General features: G+C 42.8%; 2 protein-coding genes across 12 annotated transcripts in view; both read left to right on the top strand.

The window, feature by feature from the left end:
- Positions 1-3,513, top strand: part of TMEM62 (transmembrane protein 62) — a 45,784-nt gene extending 42,271 nt beyond the window's left edge. For all 10 annotated transcript variants that reach the window (XM_021940509.2, XM_021940504.2, XM_009210013.4 and 7 more), the window contains 2 exons: positions 190-308; positions 2,628-3,513. In XM_021940509.2, coding sequence (XP_021796201.1) covers positions 190-308; positions 2,628-2,954 — 446 coding nt within the window. In that variant the 3' untranslated portion in view covers positions 2,955-3,513. The remainder of the gene's footprint in view (positions 1-189; positions 309-2,627) is intronic.
- A 120-nt stretch (positions 3,514-3,633) lies between these two features.
- CCNDBP1 (cyclin D1 binding protein 1) lies at positions 3,634-14,529 on the top strand. Of its 2 annotated transcripts, XM_003900847.5 has the most exons (11): positions 3,634-3,945; positions 4,122-4,181; positions 4,462-4,541; positions 7,625-7,706; positions 8,464-8,560; positions 8,734-8,807; positions 9,389-9,465; positions 10,118-10,398; positions 11,469-11,529; positions 13,735-13,781; positions 14,047-14,529. In XM_003900847.5, the coding sequence occupies exons 1-11, from the start codon at positions 3,837-3,839 to the stop codon at positions 14,159-14,161; spliced, it is 1,083 nt and encodes a 360-aa protein (XP_003900896.1). In that variant the 5' UTR covers positions 3,634-3,836; the 3' UTR covers positions 14,162-14,529. The 2 variants fall into 2 exon arrangements, with proteins under 2 accessions (XP_003900896.1, XP_021796205.1); XM_021940513.2 differs by lacking the exon at positions 4,462-4,541.
- The last annotated feature ends 2,770 nt before the right edge of the window (positions 14,530-17,299 follow it).

Here is a 17,299-nt window from a genome sequence, read left to right as displayed (position 1 = left end):
CAAATAGTTGGTTAGCAAGGATATTGAGTACAACATAGAGATTAACAACGAGGAAAGGCTATGAAATAAAATACTGATAGATGGCTAGTCTGATATATTTGCATTATTCCTATAAATGCATCTCATGATATATGTAATCAGGGTTATAGTTATTTAATCTCCTCCTTTTTTGTCCATTGCCTCTTTTAGGTCCATGGTTTTTTGGTGAAATCATTGATGGCAAATTGGGTTGCTGCTTTTCCTTTGGGATATTTGTTAATGGACATTTCCTACAAGGCAGCATAACATTTATAATTGGAATTCTCCAGGTAAGAAGTCAGAAAGGCAATTTAAGAACATCTTGGCCTTGTCAGACTAATTGCATAACAGTTATGAATTAAATCCAAAATCCAAAATTAAGTACCATAGATCATCTTTCCTACTTTACTTGCAGGGGAGCCTTTAATAAAAACTTCATTTGCTTTTTTTTTTTTTTTTTTTTTTTTGAGACGGAGTCTTGCTCTGTGCCCCAGGCTGGAGTGCAGTGGCGCGATCTCGGCTCACTGCAAGCTCCGCCCCCCCGGGTTCACGCCATTCTTCTGCCTCAGCCTCCCGAGTAGCTGGGACTACAGGCGCCCGCCACCTCGCCCGGCTAATTTTCTTGTATTTTTAGTAGAGACGGGGTTTCACCGTGTTAGCCAGGATGGTCTTGATCTCCTGACCTCGTGATCCGCCCGTCTCGGCCTCCCAAAGTGCTGGGATTACAGGCTTGAGCCACCGCGCCCGGCCTCATTTGCTTTTAAAGTGCTTCCTAAACTCCTTCTACCACTCTCATGTAAACATCTAAAATATATTTTTTATTCCCCGACACAGCGTTGCGCCGTCGCCCAGGCTGGAGCACAGTGGTGCAATCTTGGCTCACTGCAGCCTCCGCCTCTTGGGTTCCAATGCATTTCTTGCCTCAGCCTCCTGTATAGCTGGGATTACAGGCATGTGCCACCATGCCCAGCTAATTTTTGCGTTTTTAGTAGAGATGGGGTTTCATCATGTTGGCCAGGCTGGCCTCTAACTCCCGACCTCAGGTGATCCGCCTGTGTCGGCCTCCCAAAGTGCTGGGATTACAGGCGTGAGCCACTGTGCCTAGCCTCATTTCAGTTTTCTATTATGTAGATGGAGGCTGTCTCTAAGGAACTCTCTCATACCAAATGAATCCTGAGCCTTACCAAAAGGCAGGGTTTTTTCCTTTGTAAATGTTTACATTCATATTCTAATAAATAGTACACTAATAATGGATTTTATGTATCATCCAGACCCATGACTCCCCAATCTATCTCTCTGATCTCGACCTCTTTCTGCACTTCAAGTGCCTCTATATCCAATGGCCACAGATGTCTAACAGGCATCTCAACTTCATATGATGTCTCTCTAATTAGGAACATTATTTCTACCCCAAACCTGTTCCTCTGTTTTTCCAGTTTTAATAAATGACTCCACCATTCACCTGATTTCTCCAAGATGTATCCTCAATTATTCTCTTTCCTTCGTACCCTGTATCTAGTTAACCAGCAAGCTCTACCTTATTTGATCTGCTTCCAGTGCGTATCTTGAATCCATCCACTTCTCTCTATTTCTGTTACCCTAATCTAAATTTTAATTATTTCTTGCCTGGGTCTTCTCCCTGATATTCTTGCCTGCTTGCTCTCAGTTTAATACCGAGCATCCAATGTGCTCTTTTAAAAACTTTACAATCAGCTTACTTAGTTTTCAGCTTGAAATGCTTTGAAGCAGAGCAGTGATCTGGGTCCTGCCGACTGCCAATTCCCACCTGGGTTATGCTCTGCATGCACTTCCTTAAAGAGGCCAAGACCTCTCCCATCTCTGGGCTTTTCATTTGTTCCTTCTGCCTGGAATGCACTTCCCTCCGCTAATTTATTCCTGTCCTGGCCTCTGAGAGCCTTTCTCCCCGTTATCTTCTTATGACCCAGTTCTTTCCTTCATTGAACTAATCACAATCTGTAATTATATTTTTTTGTTTATTTTTTTGGTCTTTGTCTTCTCCCTGTTGGAACGTTAGCTCTATGACAGACCTTTTCTAACTTGTTTGCCATTGTGTCCCTAACTTGGAGCCTAGCTCATGCCTGCCACATAACGGGTGCTCAGTAAATATTTGTTAAATGAATGAATCATACAGCAGCTCAACTTGGATTATAATTTAGATCTTCTAATTTATATTCCAGTACTTAGTCATGCTACCTCAAACAAAAATGGAGATAAGAAAAAAAATACTGACAGCCAAGCCCTCCCCTCACTCCACCAAAAAAGAGGGGTTGTTGTATGTGTGTGTATGCATTTACTCAGTTCAATTCCAGCTTAACACCACTGGATATTAACTGTGTATATGATACTGTACTACAAGTTGGGACTTCAACATAAATTAAATGATACCCGCCTCTAAGATGAATAAAAGGACATGGGCAAATACACAACTAGCCACAAGTCAGCTGTTGTGTTATAAGCAACTGTGCTTAAGTAAATTAGCTAACCCCAAGACAGAAAGCAGCATATTCTTAGGATCCACTAATGATGCATTATTAAGACCAAACTCTTCCAAGGACTTGGGAGTAAGCTATGGCTCTGTTCTTTTCCAGCTGGCATTTTTTAACATCCCCTTGATGGCTTACATGTGTTGGAGCTTGCTGCAGCGGTGCTTTGGTCACAACTTCAGGTCTCATCTCCATCAAAGAAAATACTTGAAAATTATGCCTGTTCACCTACTTATGCTACTGCTGTACATCTGGCAGGTTTATTCCTGCTACTTTCTTTATGCGACATACGGCACCCTAGCTTTTTTATTCTCCCCTTTGCGGACCTGGTTGACACTGCTGACACCTGTTCTCATTCGTTGTGTGTGGACACTGAACTCCGCCAAGCTTGGAATCTTCATGGTGCAGTTAAAAAGCCACCTGAGCTCCTGAAGGCCATGTCTCACCACTGGCAGCTGGGCAGAAGCCCAGCCTCTGTGTCTATAGCCTAGGCCTCTACCCCAGTAGCAGGTGGAGGGCCAGTATTGGTGCATGAGCTTTAGGGAGCTGCTGCTCGTTTGGACTCCTGGATGTTGGAGGGATTACCCACTACTGATACCTGCAGAATGGACTGCAGAAAAGTCTCAAAAATAATGCCTTTATTCCTTCCCTCCTCAAGGAGGCAAAGAGTTGATTTATCTTTGTGAAGAGAAAACCCTTATCTAGGACACCCACAGGATAGGGGTTGGGTGTGTGTACGGGAGTGTCTGAGGCCCAGTGTGTTTTTTAGGGGTTACCCCATGTAAAGCACCTACCGCTGTGCTTGAAATTCAGCAGCTGTCAAAGGTGCAATTTCAAGGGCAGGGAACCTTTGAGGATCTGGGCCCGACCCTGACCACGGCAGAGATATTAGTTCCCAGGCCTGTTTTCCCGCAGGACTGTGGGCTCTCTGCTTCCTTAGTCGGAAGTGTTTTCAACTAATCAAATAAATGAATGAATGATGAATAAGAAAGACCGTGAGCCTGAGCCTTGCTCGTGTGGCCTCGCTTAAGGGGCGAGAGAAGGCGTGGCCTGTCCTGGCCTCTGGGATGGTTGGTGCTGGACCTCTGGGGACAGGGTGGGGCGGGAGGAGGCGGGGCCAGGCCTGGTCTCTCATAATGGGATGGGTGGTGCTGGACCTCTGGGGGCGGGGCCGGGCCTCTGGGGCGGGGCTGGACGGCTTGTTGCCGGAAACGAGCCATTGACGCTGTGGCCCGGAAGTGGAGCGGCTGTCGCAGTGCGGCTCCGGCAGTGGCGGCGGAGGCCTGTGTTTGCGGCCTTCGGCAAGCGACTGAGATGGCGAGCGCAACTGCACCTGCAGCCGCAGCCCCCACCCTGGCTCCACCTTTGCAGCAGCTCCGGCACTTGGCGGAGGAGCTGCGGTTGCTCCTTCCTCGAGTGCGGGGTGAGCTGACGGAGTTGGAAAGCGCGACGGCAGGGGCGGGCTGGGGGAGAGGCCGGGATCGGGGAGAGGGCGGGCTCGGGGTCGCGGAGAGGGCGGGCTGGGGCGAGGGAGGTAGGTCCGCTTACCTTAGCTTTTCCACTCGCCACCATTCGGCCCCCACACGCCACACCCACAAGTCGGCGAAGCCCAGGAGACCACCGAGGAGTTTAATCGAGAGATGTTCTGGAGAAGACTCAGTGAGTGCGCCTCCTGTCCCGGCTCCCCTTGCCTCAGTTCCTTCAGCGTCCCGACCCCTTTCCCTCTCGCTCTCCCCCAGGGAGGGGACTGCCCTCCTCCGCTGCATCCTTTCTGTGAGATACCTTACCCACCTCAGCACCTGAGAGGGTGAACTAGAATTCTAACATCGACATTCGGGAGGTGTTTTTGAGAAGTCTGGGTCGGTAAGGGAACGCGTATCTTCCAAGTCCGTGCAGCGCTAATGTATTGGCACCTGCCTTCTCTTCGGCCACCCCCCAGATGAGGCAGCTGTGACAGTGTCAAGGGAAGCCACGACTCTGACCACAGTCTTCTCTCAGCTTCCACTGCCGTCTCCACAGGTGGGCTTCACTTTCCTGGAATCCTTGGGCTGCCGAGTTACACCTTAGGAATCCTCTAATTGTCTTTCCACCTTTTACACGCATGCCAGGAGATTTATTTTCTTCATCTGTCCAATGAGTTTACCGTTTTTTACTTCACAGGATTGTTGTGAAGACCGAATTGCCAAGTGCATTTCCTGGCGCGGAGTAGGCAGGTCTTATAAATATTGGTTCAATCTGAAGTTCACCCTGGTTGTTTCTTTTCTGATAATTTTTTAAGCACTTTTTATGTGCTGGGTGTTTTCACATACTTGATGGCCATCTGACAGATGAGCAAGCAGGCTCAGAAGCTCAGGTTAAGATTTAAAAAAAAGCAGGGGAGCTAGAATTTAAATCAAGGTCTATCTGATGTCTAAGGTACACCTATTCTGTTATACTACATAATACCCTTTTTATATTATTTTTTATATTTAATCAGTAACCTATGCAGATAGTATAAAATTCAAAAGATATCAAAGTTAAGTGTGTTAAGTTTATCGTTCCATCCACTTTCTCGTTTTTGTCTCCCCCAGTTCCTTTTGCATTATTCCACATATATTCTGTGCATATATACATTCATAAACATTTATCTTGTATGTGTCAGCTTCTTTTTACACAAATGGTAAGATACCATAAACACTGTTCTGGACCTTCCTTTAAATAAATTAACAATAGAGCTTAGAAATCAACTCTTAGCAGTTAGTATACAGTTGTTCCGTTCTTTGTAATGACTGCATGGTATTCAATAGACTAGATATAAACATAATTTAACCATACTCTATGTGGACATTTAAGCTGTTTCCAACTTAGAATTACTGCAAACAGTGTTGTGATGAATTACCTAATTCTGTGTATGTATGTATATCAGTAGAAAAAATTCCCAGAAATGGAATTGCTAGAACAAAGAATTTATGCATTTTAAATATTCCTTTATTATTAAACTAATGAAAGTAAACATGTCGGCTGTGACCACGTATGCTCTATGCTTAGTTTTTCTAGAGCTGTGTATCCTTAATATGGGAGTAAGATTCTTTTAAAATGGCATATTCATTGCCTTATTTGATTTTCATAGTCAATAGTTTTAATTTCTCAGTCTACATATATAGGTGTTTGGAAAGAATATAGGTATCTTCTGCTGCATGTACCTACAGTGATAAACTCTCTCCTCCTCACATACCTTTGAGTTTTTTTTTTTTTTTTTTTGAGGCAGAGTCTCACTCTGTCACTCAGGCTGAAGTGCAGTGGCACAGTCTCGGCTCACTGCATCCTCTGCCTACGCGGTTCGAGCAGTTCTCCTGCCTCAGCCTCTCGAGTAGCTGGAATTACAGGCACCCGCCACCATGCCTGGCTAATTTTTGTATTTTTAGTTGAGACGGGGTTTCACCATGTTGGGCAGGCTAGTCTCGAACTCCTGACCTCAAGTGATCTGCCTACCTTGACCTCCCAAAGTGTAGGGATTACAGGCGTGAGCCACCGTGCCTGGCCTACCTTTGAGATTTGTGATGAGGAAACAAGAGATGAATTATATGACGGCACTTTAAAAGATTCATGGAAAATAGACTATTTCAAAAAGAGTAGTTAATATTATCTTATTTTTCTTATCTGCTAACCCCTTTCTTTCAAATACACTTAGGACTTGCTGCTAAAACTCACTGCAAGTAAGATACCACAAGGAGGCAGCATAGAACTGATTTTCTGTACATGCTCAGGACAGTAGTTTCACTCATAGATGAAAAATTAGAATTTGGATTTATTTGAAATATATACAAATATTCAAGTATATACATATATTCAAATAAATACATATATGTATATATGTGTGTATATATACACATACATACACATGAATCATCATTGCCTTCTTGAGATCTCACCACTTTAGTCCTACTAAAAGATGGGTGGGTTTTTTTTGTTTTTTTAAAATTCCAATCTGCATGGAATGATACTTTAATAAAATTATGTGCTTGGATGTTGAATAAATGTCAAATTACCATAAAAGTTTCTAAACACTCTCAGTCACTGTCCTTATCTCATCCCTGACTGGTCACAGTTTGTAGACTGGCTCCAACCTGGACCACATTTGTATAGTATTGACTTAGAATTTAAGTCAATTGAGGACAAGGAAGATGAGAAAGCCAGTGACCACCTAGAAGGAAAATAGTTAACATCAAGCATTGTTGAGTCCATGCTAGTTACCTTTAGTTACATATTGTGATTCTGTTAAGAGAGAGAGAGACCTGGTTAGTGATCTAATAACCATGGTCTATCAGTTGGTCTGTCTGTCTGTCTCTCTCCCTCTCTTTTCTGTAAAGGGCCAGTTAGTAAACATTTTAGATTTTGTAGCCAACTACCCAACTCTGCCCTTATAGAGCAAACACAACTACAGACATTTAAACCAATGAGTATGACTGTGTCCCAATACACTTTATTTACAAAAACAGGCAGTGGGGCCTGAGTTGGCCTGAGGACCACAGTTTGCCAACTCCTGGTCTAAGATATCATGAATATCTTGGGATACAGTGTATCAGGAATAAGTTTTTTCCTGCTGTTTCTTAATGGTTTATTGAGTTGTCAGCCCAATGTCTACTATATAGCTAACTCCTCTCTGGTATGTGATGAGTATAGCAGAAGGCCTACCTTCATACTAGGACTTCAGAAAATGTTTGATGATGCTGTAGAAATATCTGCCTTAGGCCGGACGCAGTGGCTTACACCTGTAATCTCAGCACTTTGGGAGGCCGAGGGAGGTGGATCGCCTGAGGTCAGGAGTTCAAGACCAATGTGGCCAACATGGCAAAACCCCATCTCTACTAAAAATACAAAAAATTAACCGGGTGTGGTGTGGGCGCCTGTAATCCCAGCTACTTGGGAGACTGAGGCAGAAGAATTGCTTGAACCTGGGAGGTGGAGGTTGCAGTGAGTTGAGACTGACTATGCCATTGCACTCCAGCCTGGGTGACAGAGCAAGACTCTGTCTCGAAAGAAAGAAAAAGAAAAGAAATATCTGCTGTATTCCACAGTAGAAGGGTTGACCACTTTGATCTAATCTGTTTCCTTTTTCATAGGAAACCCAGAAGTTCTGTGAACAAGTCCATGCTGCCATCAAGGCATTTATTGCAGTGTACTATTTGCTTCCAAAGGATCAGGGTAAGCCACATAGTAGATCTTTGCTAATATTGTGGATTATGTCCTGTGACTTTTACTTTTACCCGACTTGAACATATAACTTTCTCCCATACAATACAGTCAAGGATAATTTTGTAATGTAAGTGACTTAAATAATCAAGCCATTATTCTAAGATACAGATGCTTTGTTCCTATGACTTCCCATCTCCCCTGCCTTGCCTGACTTGTAAGGCTTTTAATTTTCACAGGCTTCTCCCTCTTCACCCCGTTTTAACACCACAGATGCTGGCTGGCTCTCAGCCCCATATGCAGGCTCAGGCCATCCTTAGTTTCCTCTACCCATATTATATCTCACCCTATTTCTGAACATCTTCATAGGTTAAATGGCCTCCAGCCCTGCCTGTAGAATCATGCATTGATTATAATCTTGCCAAAATTATAACTGAATACATGTCATGGATCTTCAGGGTTACTCAAGTGGCTTAAACTTCAAGTGTTTCATCTACAGTTGTTAAGAGATCACGGTCTTTAACGAATGAATACATGGTGTCACAGAAAGATTTTGTTCCAGATCTCTTTTAAAGAAAACACTAAGGAATGGCAGGAGGGGCAAGAAAATGCCATGGGGATATAAGTAAGACCTGAGTTTTGTGTTAGCATGTAGGTTAAAGCATGGGGGTGTACATTACCTTATAGTTCTGTAATGCTTAGACTCAGGAAAGCAGATGGTGCTTCTGAAAAGAACACCAGGCTGCTTATTCTTTGGGTTTGGCCACAGGGATCACCCTGAGAAAGCTGGTACGGGGCGCCACCCTGGACATCGTGGATGGCATGGCTCAGCTCATGGAAGTACTTTCCATCACTCCAACTCAGAGGTAGTGATGCCACAGTTTAGGTTATCAGTTATTGGGGTTCCTTGCCTAAGAGGGGAAAAACTCATTTTAACAGCAAAGTTACTGACAGCTGAGAGTAATGACCAGCAGGAAGGAGCTTTTTAGGAGACAGGAACCTAGGTTATTAATTTATCCTTATTGATTTCTTTCCCCAGCCCTGAGAACAATGACCTTATTTCCTACAACAGTGTCTGGGTTGCGTGCCAGCAGATGCCTCAGATACCAAGAGGTGAGTAAAAGTGGGAAGTGGGCCGTGTCTGCTGCCCAAAGCAGAGAGACCTCTCATGTTTAGCTTCCAGCTTTGTAACATGTATGTATTTGAATTTATATAAACAGTCTGGTGAAACATATATATTTTATTATCAAAATTAATAGGTAGGTATTAATACTTTTTGTCATTCTCTAGTTCTCATACTTCTAAATTCCACTCTGCTTTGCTGTGGCTCTGTCTCTTGTTGGACAAATATGGTTTGTTTTCCTAGTCCTACCCCAAGAGTAGTATTATGGAGCACACAGAAGCAGTTATGAGGTAGAGACAGCTAAGCCAAAACAGTGGTTGTCCAAGAGGACCATGATGATAAACATCATGTGACCATTTTATTTCTTCTTGTGGTGAATAAAATACAAGCTTTTTAAACCCCTGTCTAGATACCAGGGGATATAGTGAGAAGAATTTTTTATTAAACCACCACCCTTGTCAACTGTCCTTGGCACTCCCTTTAATAGGAACAATGTGGTTGTTCCTTGCAGCCTTAAGAAAATTCTTGGGGTTTTCCTCTAATTCTAGTGCTTCTGATTTTTCACTCATAGATAACAAAGCTGCAGCTCTTTTGATGCTGACCAAGAATGTGGATTTTGTGAAGGATGCACATGAAGAAATGGAGCGGGTGAGGGGACCTCCATCATTGGAAGGCAACTCCTTGACTAGTAGATGAGAATTAATTATAAAGAGAGATTTCCTAAGCATTGCCAGATAGGTCCCCTTCTCACTACTGTCCTCTGTCTTCCATCTCCCACTCCTTGTTAGTGTGTGATTTACTACCACTCCTCTCCGTTCCCTTACTGGACAAGGAGAGCAAGAAACAGGGTTTATGAAATGATTCTACTCTGTAGCCGTTAGTGAAGTGGCTGGCTAAGGTTTTTTTTTTTTTTTTTGAGATGGAGTCTTGCTCTGTCGCCCAGGCTGGAATGCCGTGGTGCGATCTCGGCTCACTGCAAGCTCCGCTTCCTGGGTTCATGCCATTCTCCTGCCTCAGCCTCCCGAGCAGCTGGGACTACAGGTGCCCGCCACCACGCCCGGCTAACTTTTGTATTTTTAGTAGAGACGGGGTTTCACCGTGTTAGCCAGGATGGTCTCAATCTCCTGACCTCGTGATCCGCCCACCTTGGCCTCCCAAAGTGCTGGGATTACAGGCGTGAGCCACCGCGCCCGGCCTGGCTAAGGTTTTTGGACAACAAGGCACGGTGGTAAAAGTGTAATAGGCCTTTTTTTTTTTTTTTTTTTTTTTTTGCATTCACATACATCATGGTATGTCTTAGGCTGTGGAAGAATGCGACCCTTACTCTGGCCTCTTGAATGATACTGACGAGAACAACTCTGACAACCGCAACGATGAGGATGATGTGTTGGGGTTTCCAAGCAATCAGGACTTGTATTGGTCAGAGGATGATCAAGAGCTCATAATCCCCTGCCTTGCACTGGTGAGAGCATCCAAAGCCTGCCTGAAGAAAATTCGGATCTTAGTGGCAGAGAATGGGAAGAAGGATCAGGTGGCACAGCTGGATGACATTGTGGATATTTCTGAGGAAATCAGCCCTAGGTAAGCATGATCTCCACTTGAAACATCTGAGCAGCAGCTTTCTGATCTCAGTTTGTACTGGGAAATTTTGAAATTTTTGAAATTTTTCAAACCTATAGGAAAGTTAAGAAAGTACCTTCAGTGAACACTCCTATATCCTTCTATTAGATTCGCCTATTCACATTTTTTTCCTATATTGGTTTATTTCTCAAGAGAGATGTTTCATATTTATTCCAGAATCTTTTGAGAGTAAATTGCAGGCAGCAATGACATTTCACCCCTAAATACTTCAGTATGTATCTCCTGAAATGCTCTTATTCCTACTCCACATCCAAGATGTGGATTATCACATCCAAGAAATTTGACATTGAATATAATAATATTATCTAATATTCAGATTTCTCCAGTTGTCTCTATCTAAAATGTCATATAAATTCAGGGTTCTGTCAAGGTCCCACATTGCATTTAATTGTCATCTCTTTAGTCTCTTGAAATCTAGAACAGTTCCTGTCCTTTGTAATCTTTTTTTAAAAAATCAACATTTTAAAAAGAAACCAGGTCAGTTGTCTCATAAAATATCCAACAACCTGGATTCATGTGATGGTTAGTTCTCATTTTTGCAAGAATATTGTATAATTGAGTGTTTTATACATCTCACTTTATCATATTAGGGAGGCACATGGTGTTGGTTTGCCTCATTATTGGTGGTACTAAATTTGATCACTTAAAGTGGTGCTCACTTTAGTAAAGTTATATTTTACTCTAATTCTAGCTTCCATTGATGACCTGCCTGCCTATATTAGTTATTAAACTGATGTTTTCATATCCTCACATTTTTGACTGAATTGATCATGCACCCTACTATGAACCAAGGGAATTTTTCCCCCCAACTTCCTAGTGAAATGGGGTATGCGTGTTTCAATAAAGACTGGTTGAACTTATTCTGTATTGGTTGCCCAGTTGCCCAATTTTAAAAACTGACAGGCATTTCTGGGACAGTTTCTTACTGTTGACATCCATAGTTGTGTATTAGAAACAACTTGGCTGCATTTCTTTTTTTGTTAATGATTACTTTTGTTTTCTGCTCTTAGTGTGGATGATTTGGCTCTGAGCATATATCCACCTATGTGTCACCTGACCGTGCGAATCAATGTAAGTACTGGCTTTGAGGGAATAGCTACAGATGTAATGGGTGGAACTTCACTAATCACTAGTATTTCCTCTAAGCTATAGGGTACATATTTATTTGTCACATTTGGATGCAAGTACAACAGTAATGTCACAGTTCTTGCATGTGTTTGGGGTTGATAAATATTTGCTGAAGTTGAATTATAATAGCCATGAGCTTTGATAGTTCTCTCTTCCATAATCACCTGGGTAATCATTTAGAAAAGCCCAAAGACCTTAGAAAATGCTGCTTTAAGTCTGGGCGTGGTAGCTCACACCTGTAATCCCGGCACTCCGGGAGGCTGAGACCCGCGGATCACCTGAGGTCAGGAGTTGAGACCAGCCTGGCCAACATGGCGAAACCTTGTCTCTACTAAGAATACAAGGCCAGGCGTGGTGGCTTACGGCTATAATCCCAGCACTTTGGGAGGCCGAGGTGGGCGGATCATGAGGTCAGGATATCGAGACCATCCTGGCTAACACGGTGAAACCCCGTCTCTACTAAAAATACAAAAAATCGGCCGGGCGCGGTGGCTCACGCCTGTAATCACAGCACTTTGGGAGGCCGAGGCGGGCGGATCACAAGGTCAAGAGATTGAGACCATCCTGGCGAACATGGTGAAACCCCGTCTCTACTAAAAATACAAAAAAATTGGCTGGGCATGGTGGTGGGCGCCTGTAGTCCCAGCTACTGGGGAGGCTGAGGCAGGAGAATGGCGTGAACCCGGGAGGTGGAGCTTGCAGTGAGCCGAGATCGTGCCACTGCACTCCAGCCTGGGCGACAGAGCGAGACTCCGTCTCAAAAAAAAAAAAACAAAAAAAAACCCAAAAAATCAGCCAGGCGTGGTGGCGCGCGCCTGTAGTCCCAGCTGCTCGGGAGGCTGAGGCAGGAGAATGAGGTGAACCTGTGAGGCGGAGCTTGCAGTGAGCCGAGATGGCGCCACTGCACTCCAGCCTGGGCTACAGAGCGAGACTCCGTCTCAAAAAAAAAAAAAGAATACAAAAATTAGCTGGGCATCATGCGCCTGTAATCCCAGCTAACTCGGGAGGCTGAGGCAAGAGAATCACTTGAACCCGGAAAGTGGAAGTTGCAGTGAGTCGAGATTGCGCTACTGCACTCCAGCCTGGGCAACAGAGCAAGACTCTGTCTCAAAAAAAAATAAAAAGAAAATGCTTCTTTGAAAAGAAAGTCTTAATTACAGAGTAATTTAGGAACTTCTCAACCTGAAGTCACAAGTTTCTAATTTCTAGACTAGGCAGCAATTAGATTGAACTCTAGCTGTTCAGAAGTAGCTGGCTGAGGTCACAAGTTTCTAATTTGTAGTCGAGGCAGAAATAAGTGTTCCAGAAACATACTCTGTTCTAATACAAACTGTGTGATTTAACCATGGAGAGTCAAGTTTCTTATAAAAATCTGATTTTATTGTATTCTTTGAAGTTCTGTGCTGTGCCCTTTGCTAGAGACACTTCTGTTCTCTCTAATGGTATTGGAAAGAGCAGTAAAACTGCCAAATAGCTTATATTTTACAATCAAATGTATCAATTCTAGTAATAACTGATAAATTGAATAATGGAAATTAGATTCATCAGAAGTGTCTTCATGATGTACAAACACCTTGAAGTAGAATAGGATCCTTTTGGGCATTAACTTTTTTTGGCATTAACTTTTAAAAAATTGACTTCCCAAGAAACAAACGTTTTTAGTCAGCTATCCCAAACATAGTATCTGCTCTAGCAATTTTAAAATGTGTACTGCATATGCATCTTATATGTATTGATATTTTATGTTAAACGTCTCCATGTTATCCTTATATTGGTGTTCTTAAAATTCTTTATGCTTTTTTTTTTTTTAAAAAGGAGCCTTAGTCATTTCTGCTTTATATTTTGAGCTATTAGCATTTGGGACCAATTCAGGTTACATTTTCCTTTTTCTGTCCTTTTTTAAATTGAAAATATTTTAGATCTAAAAAATTTATTAAAATGTTATAGCAATGGTATTAACAAGATCTTGCTAAATGAAAAGAACCCGTATTCCTGCCACCCTAACCTAATCAGCATTTTTAAGTTTTGCATACTTCCTTCAGATTCTTTTTCTAAATGATTTTTTTATTACTTGGGTCTTTTAAAATATTTGAGCTCACCTTTTTATGGTAGGGCTCGGGGTGAATAACTTCTGTGTTTCTTTTCTAGTCTGCAAAACTTGTATCTGTTTTAAAGAAGGCACTTGAAATTACAAAGTAAGTATGAAGGCTTCTCAGATAGCTTTTTGAGAGTAAAACGGAACTCTTGTCCAGACATTCTCAACTCCCTAGCCCCCATTTCAAGGAGTGGGAAAGGGTGGGTGTGGGATTTTCTTTCAACTTCAGTTGTGGGGCAGCTGAGATTCTGCAAAGAAGCTTCCCTTTAAAAACATTTTAGTTTTCCCTGTGCTCCCTCCTGAGGGTAGGTTTTCCCTTGATGCCCTAACAAGTTTAACTTGTTTCTTTCCTATTCTATTCTCAGAGCAAGTCATGTGACCCCTCAGCCGGAAGATAGTTGGATCCCTTTACTTATTAATGCCATTGATCATTGCATGAATAGAATCAAGGAGCTCACTCAGAGTGAACTTGAATTATGACTTTTCAGGCTCATTTGTACTCTCTTCTCCCCCTCTCACCATCATGGTCAGGCTCTGATGTCTGCTTTTAAAATGGAGCTAGAATGCTTGCTGGATTGAAAGTGAGTGCCTGTCTATATTTAGCAAGGGACACTATTACCAAAGATTGTTGGTTAGGCCAGGTTGGCACCTATTTATAAACCATATGCATATAATATATTTTTCTGTGCTATATATGAAAAATAATTGCATGATTTCTCATTCTTGAGTCATTTCTCAGAGATTCCTAGGAAAGCTGCCTTATTCTCTTTTTACAGTAAAGTGTGTTGTTTTCATTGTAAAGATGTTGATGGTCTCAATAAAATGCTAACTTGCCAGTGATTAAACGAGTACCCTTCAAAAGTGTCTTTTTACCAGAAATACAGTGGATTGAGACTAGAACATTGCTTTCATTTGGGTTTGTAGGTTTAAAAATCTGATTCTGATCAGAAGTATATTTAGAACAAAACACTTTATTTATAAAAGATTACTCCAAAATTCATCTTAGTATTTCACCATGTTACATGTTATTATCAGCAAGTCCTTCTGAATATTATCCCAGATTACTCCCTGTCTCACAAATGTATTGGCATTGAGCTCATTTGTTACGTTTGCCCCTTATTGAACAGATTTATTTTCTTTTTTTTTTTTTTTGAGACGGAGTCTTGCTCTGTCGCCCAGGCTGGAGTGCAGTGGCCGGATCTCAGCTCACTGCAAGCTCCGCCTCCCGTGTTCACGCCATTCTCCGGCCTCAGCCTCCCGAGTAGCTGGGACTACAGGCGCCCGCCACCTCGCCCGGCTAGTTTTTTGTATTTCTTAATAGAGACGGGGTTTCACCGTGTTAGCCAGGATAGTCTCGATCTCCTGACCTCGTGATCCGCCCGTCTCGGCCTCCCAAAGTGCTGGGATTACAGGCTTGAGCCACCGCGCCCGGCCTTTTCTTTATACATACTTGTGTTGTCCTCTGTTATGTGTGTCCCCAAATGTAAATACCAAATTTTTATAAATTAAAATTTTTTAGTGTATTAGAGATTTTGTATAATTTTAAGGGCCTTTTCAGTTCATCCTTTTGCAAAACCATCACCACTTAATTGTACTTTTGCATCGGTCTAGAAGACTGCATATTGGAAAGCAGCGTAAACCTGTAATGATGTATATTCTGGTGAGCTGAATAGGGCCTTATGCATGTCCTACAGGTCTCCGGCACCTCTCATGCCCATCATCTTCCTTCTGTAGGTGTAATTCATCACATATGCCTTTCTGCCCTCTTTAGGTATAATCAGCAACAGCAGTCATTCTTTGAGTGACTAATGTATACTTGGGGTTGAAATTCTTTAAGCCAAATGAGTTTTAATTGACTGTTTTGAAGTGCCATTTTGTACTGTTAACAAGTGTCATAAAGGGAAGGAACTAGAATCAAACTGATAGAGTGCCAAGGCAACAAAATAACATAAACAAAATAACTTTGTACAACAGGAGACTAGTTCTTTTATCCTTTCATATAGAGCCTATGTTTTATATACTTTTATATTTCTCTGCTGGACCAAATTCATGTTATTAACATCAGACTTTAATTGTGGGATACTTAATGAATATAGAACTCTAATATAAAGACCAAGGGCCGGGCGTGGTGGCTCAAGCCTGTAATCCCAGCACTTTGGGAGGCCGAGATGGGTGGATCACGAGGTCAGAAGATCGAGACCATCCTGGCTAACACGGTGAAACCCCGTCTCTACTAAAAAACACAAAAAACTAGCCGGGCGAGGTGGCGGGCGCCTGTAGTCCCAGCTACTCGGGAGGCTGAGGCAGGAGAATGGTGTAAACCCAGGAGGCGGAGCTTGCAGTGAGCTAAGATCGTGCCACTGCACTCCAGCCTGGGCGACAGAGCGAGACTCCATCTCAAAAAAAAAAAAAAAAACCTATCTGTAGCTGAATTTTTCTTTCAGGTCCTATATTGTATAACTTCGTTCAGTCATGTTTGGATCTTTAAGGATAACGATCAGGGAAAGCACTGATCAATGTAAATTTTTTTTTTTTTTTTTGAGATGGAATCTCACTCTGTCCCCTAAGCTGGAGTGCAGTGGCACAATCTCATCTCACTGCAACCTCTGCCTCCCAGGTTCTCAAGCGATTGTCTGGCTTCAGCCTCCCGAGTAGCTGGGACTACAGATGCACACCACCATGCCCAGCTAATTTTTGTGTTTTTAGTAGAGATGGAATTTCACCATGTTGGCCAGGCTGGTCTCGAACTCCTGACCTCAGGTGATCTGCCCACGTCAGCCTCCCAAAGTGCTGGGATTACAGGTGTGAGCCACCGAGCCCAGCTTGATCAATGTAATTTTGAGATTACCTAAAAATTCCATTTTGGGATAATATCCCACTTCATCAGAAATATAAGAATGATTTAAGTGTTAGATCCTTTCCCTTACCCGTAAGTTACGAATGTATTAATGAGCAGTAAAATGGTTGTGAAAAACCTGAACCTGAACAATCTGAATGTACTCTTTAAAGGTAACTGAGCACCTTTTCAAAGGCTTCTTTTTGTCATTTCAGCCCAGTAGTGTCTATTGTAAGACAGCTGGTCTTCATGGCTGCCTTAGCTGAGGTAACAGAAATAAACATCTTGTCTATTGATTTCTGGGAATCTGGTTTTGTTCTTGGTCACTCTTCTGCTTATCCTGAACGACTATTCATTTGTCTGATAAAGTGATGTAGTTTGGATATTCAACCCTGCGAACCTCATGTTGAAATTTGATCACCAGTGTTGGAGGTGGGGCCTAATGGGAGGTGTTTGGATCCCTCATGGATGGATTGGTTGCGTCCTTGGGGTAATGAGTGAGTTCTTGCTCTATACGTCCCTCCCCCACCCCAGAGCTGGCTGTTAAAATGAGGCTGGCACCTGGCACCTACCCCCCGCCACCCACCCCCCGCCACCCATTCTTGCCCTATGATCTCTGCTCACGTTGGCTCCCTTCACCTTCCTGCATGAGTAGAAGCATCCTGAAGCCTTCACTGTTTCTTGTACAGCCTGCAGAGCTGTGAGCCAAATACACCTCTTTTCTTTTAAACTACCCAGCCTCAGGTATTCCTTTATAGCAACACAAACACTGAGACGCAAAG

The sequence above is a fragment of the Papio anubis genome, chromosome 7, assembly GCF_008728515.1.
Source record: "Papio anubis isolate 15944 chromosome 7, Panubis1.0, whole genome shotgun sequence".
Classification (NCBI taxonomy): domain Eukaryota; kingdom Metazoa; phylum Chordata; class Mammalia; order Primates; family Cercopithecidae; genus Papio; species Papio anubis.
The sequence above is the reverse complement of the archived record's forward strand: the minus strand, read 5'-3'. Positions and strand labels throughout refer to the sequence as shown.

What these genes read in the sequence shown, in the direction of transcription:
- CCNDBP1 (XM_021940513.2), top strand. Translation starts at nt 3,664, where the DNA reads ATGGGTGGTGCTGGACCTCTGGGGGCGGGGCCGGGCCTCTGGGGCGGG. An exon ending in TCCATCACTCCAACTCAGAG is followed by an intron (nt 8,561 to 8,733) that starts GTAGTGATGCCA and finishes TTCTTTCCCCAG; the next exon opens with CCCTGAGAACAATGACCTTA. An exon ending in ACCTGACCGTGCGAATCAAT is followed by an intron (nt 11,530 to 13,734) that starts GTAAGTACTGGC and finishes TTTCTTTTCTAG; the next exon opens with TCTGCAAAACTTGTATCTGT.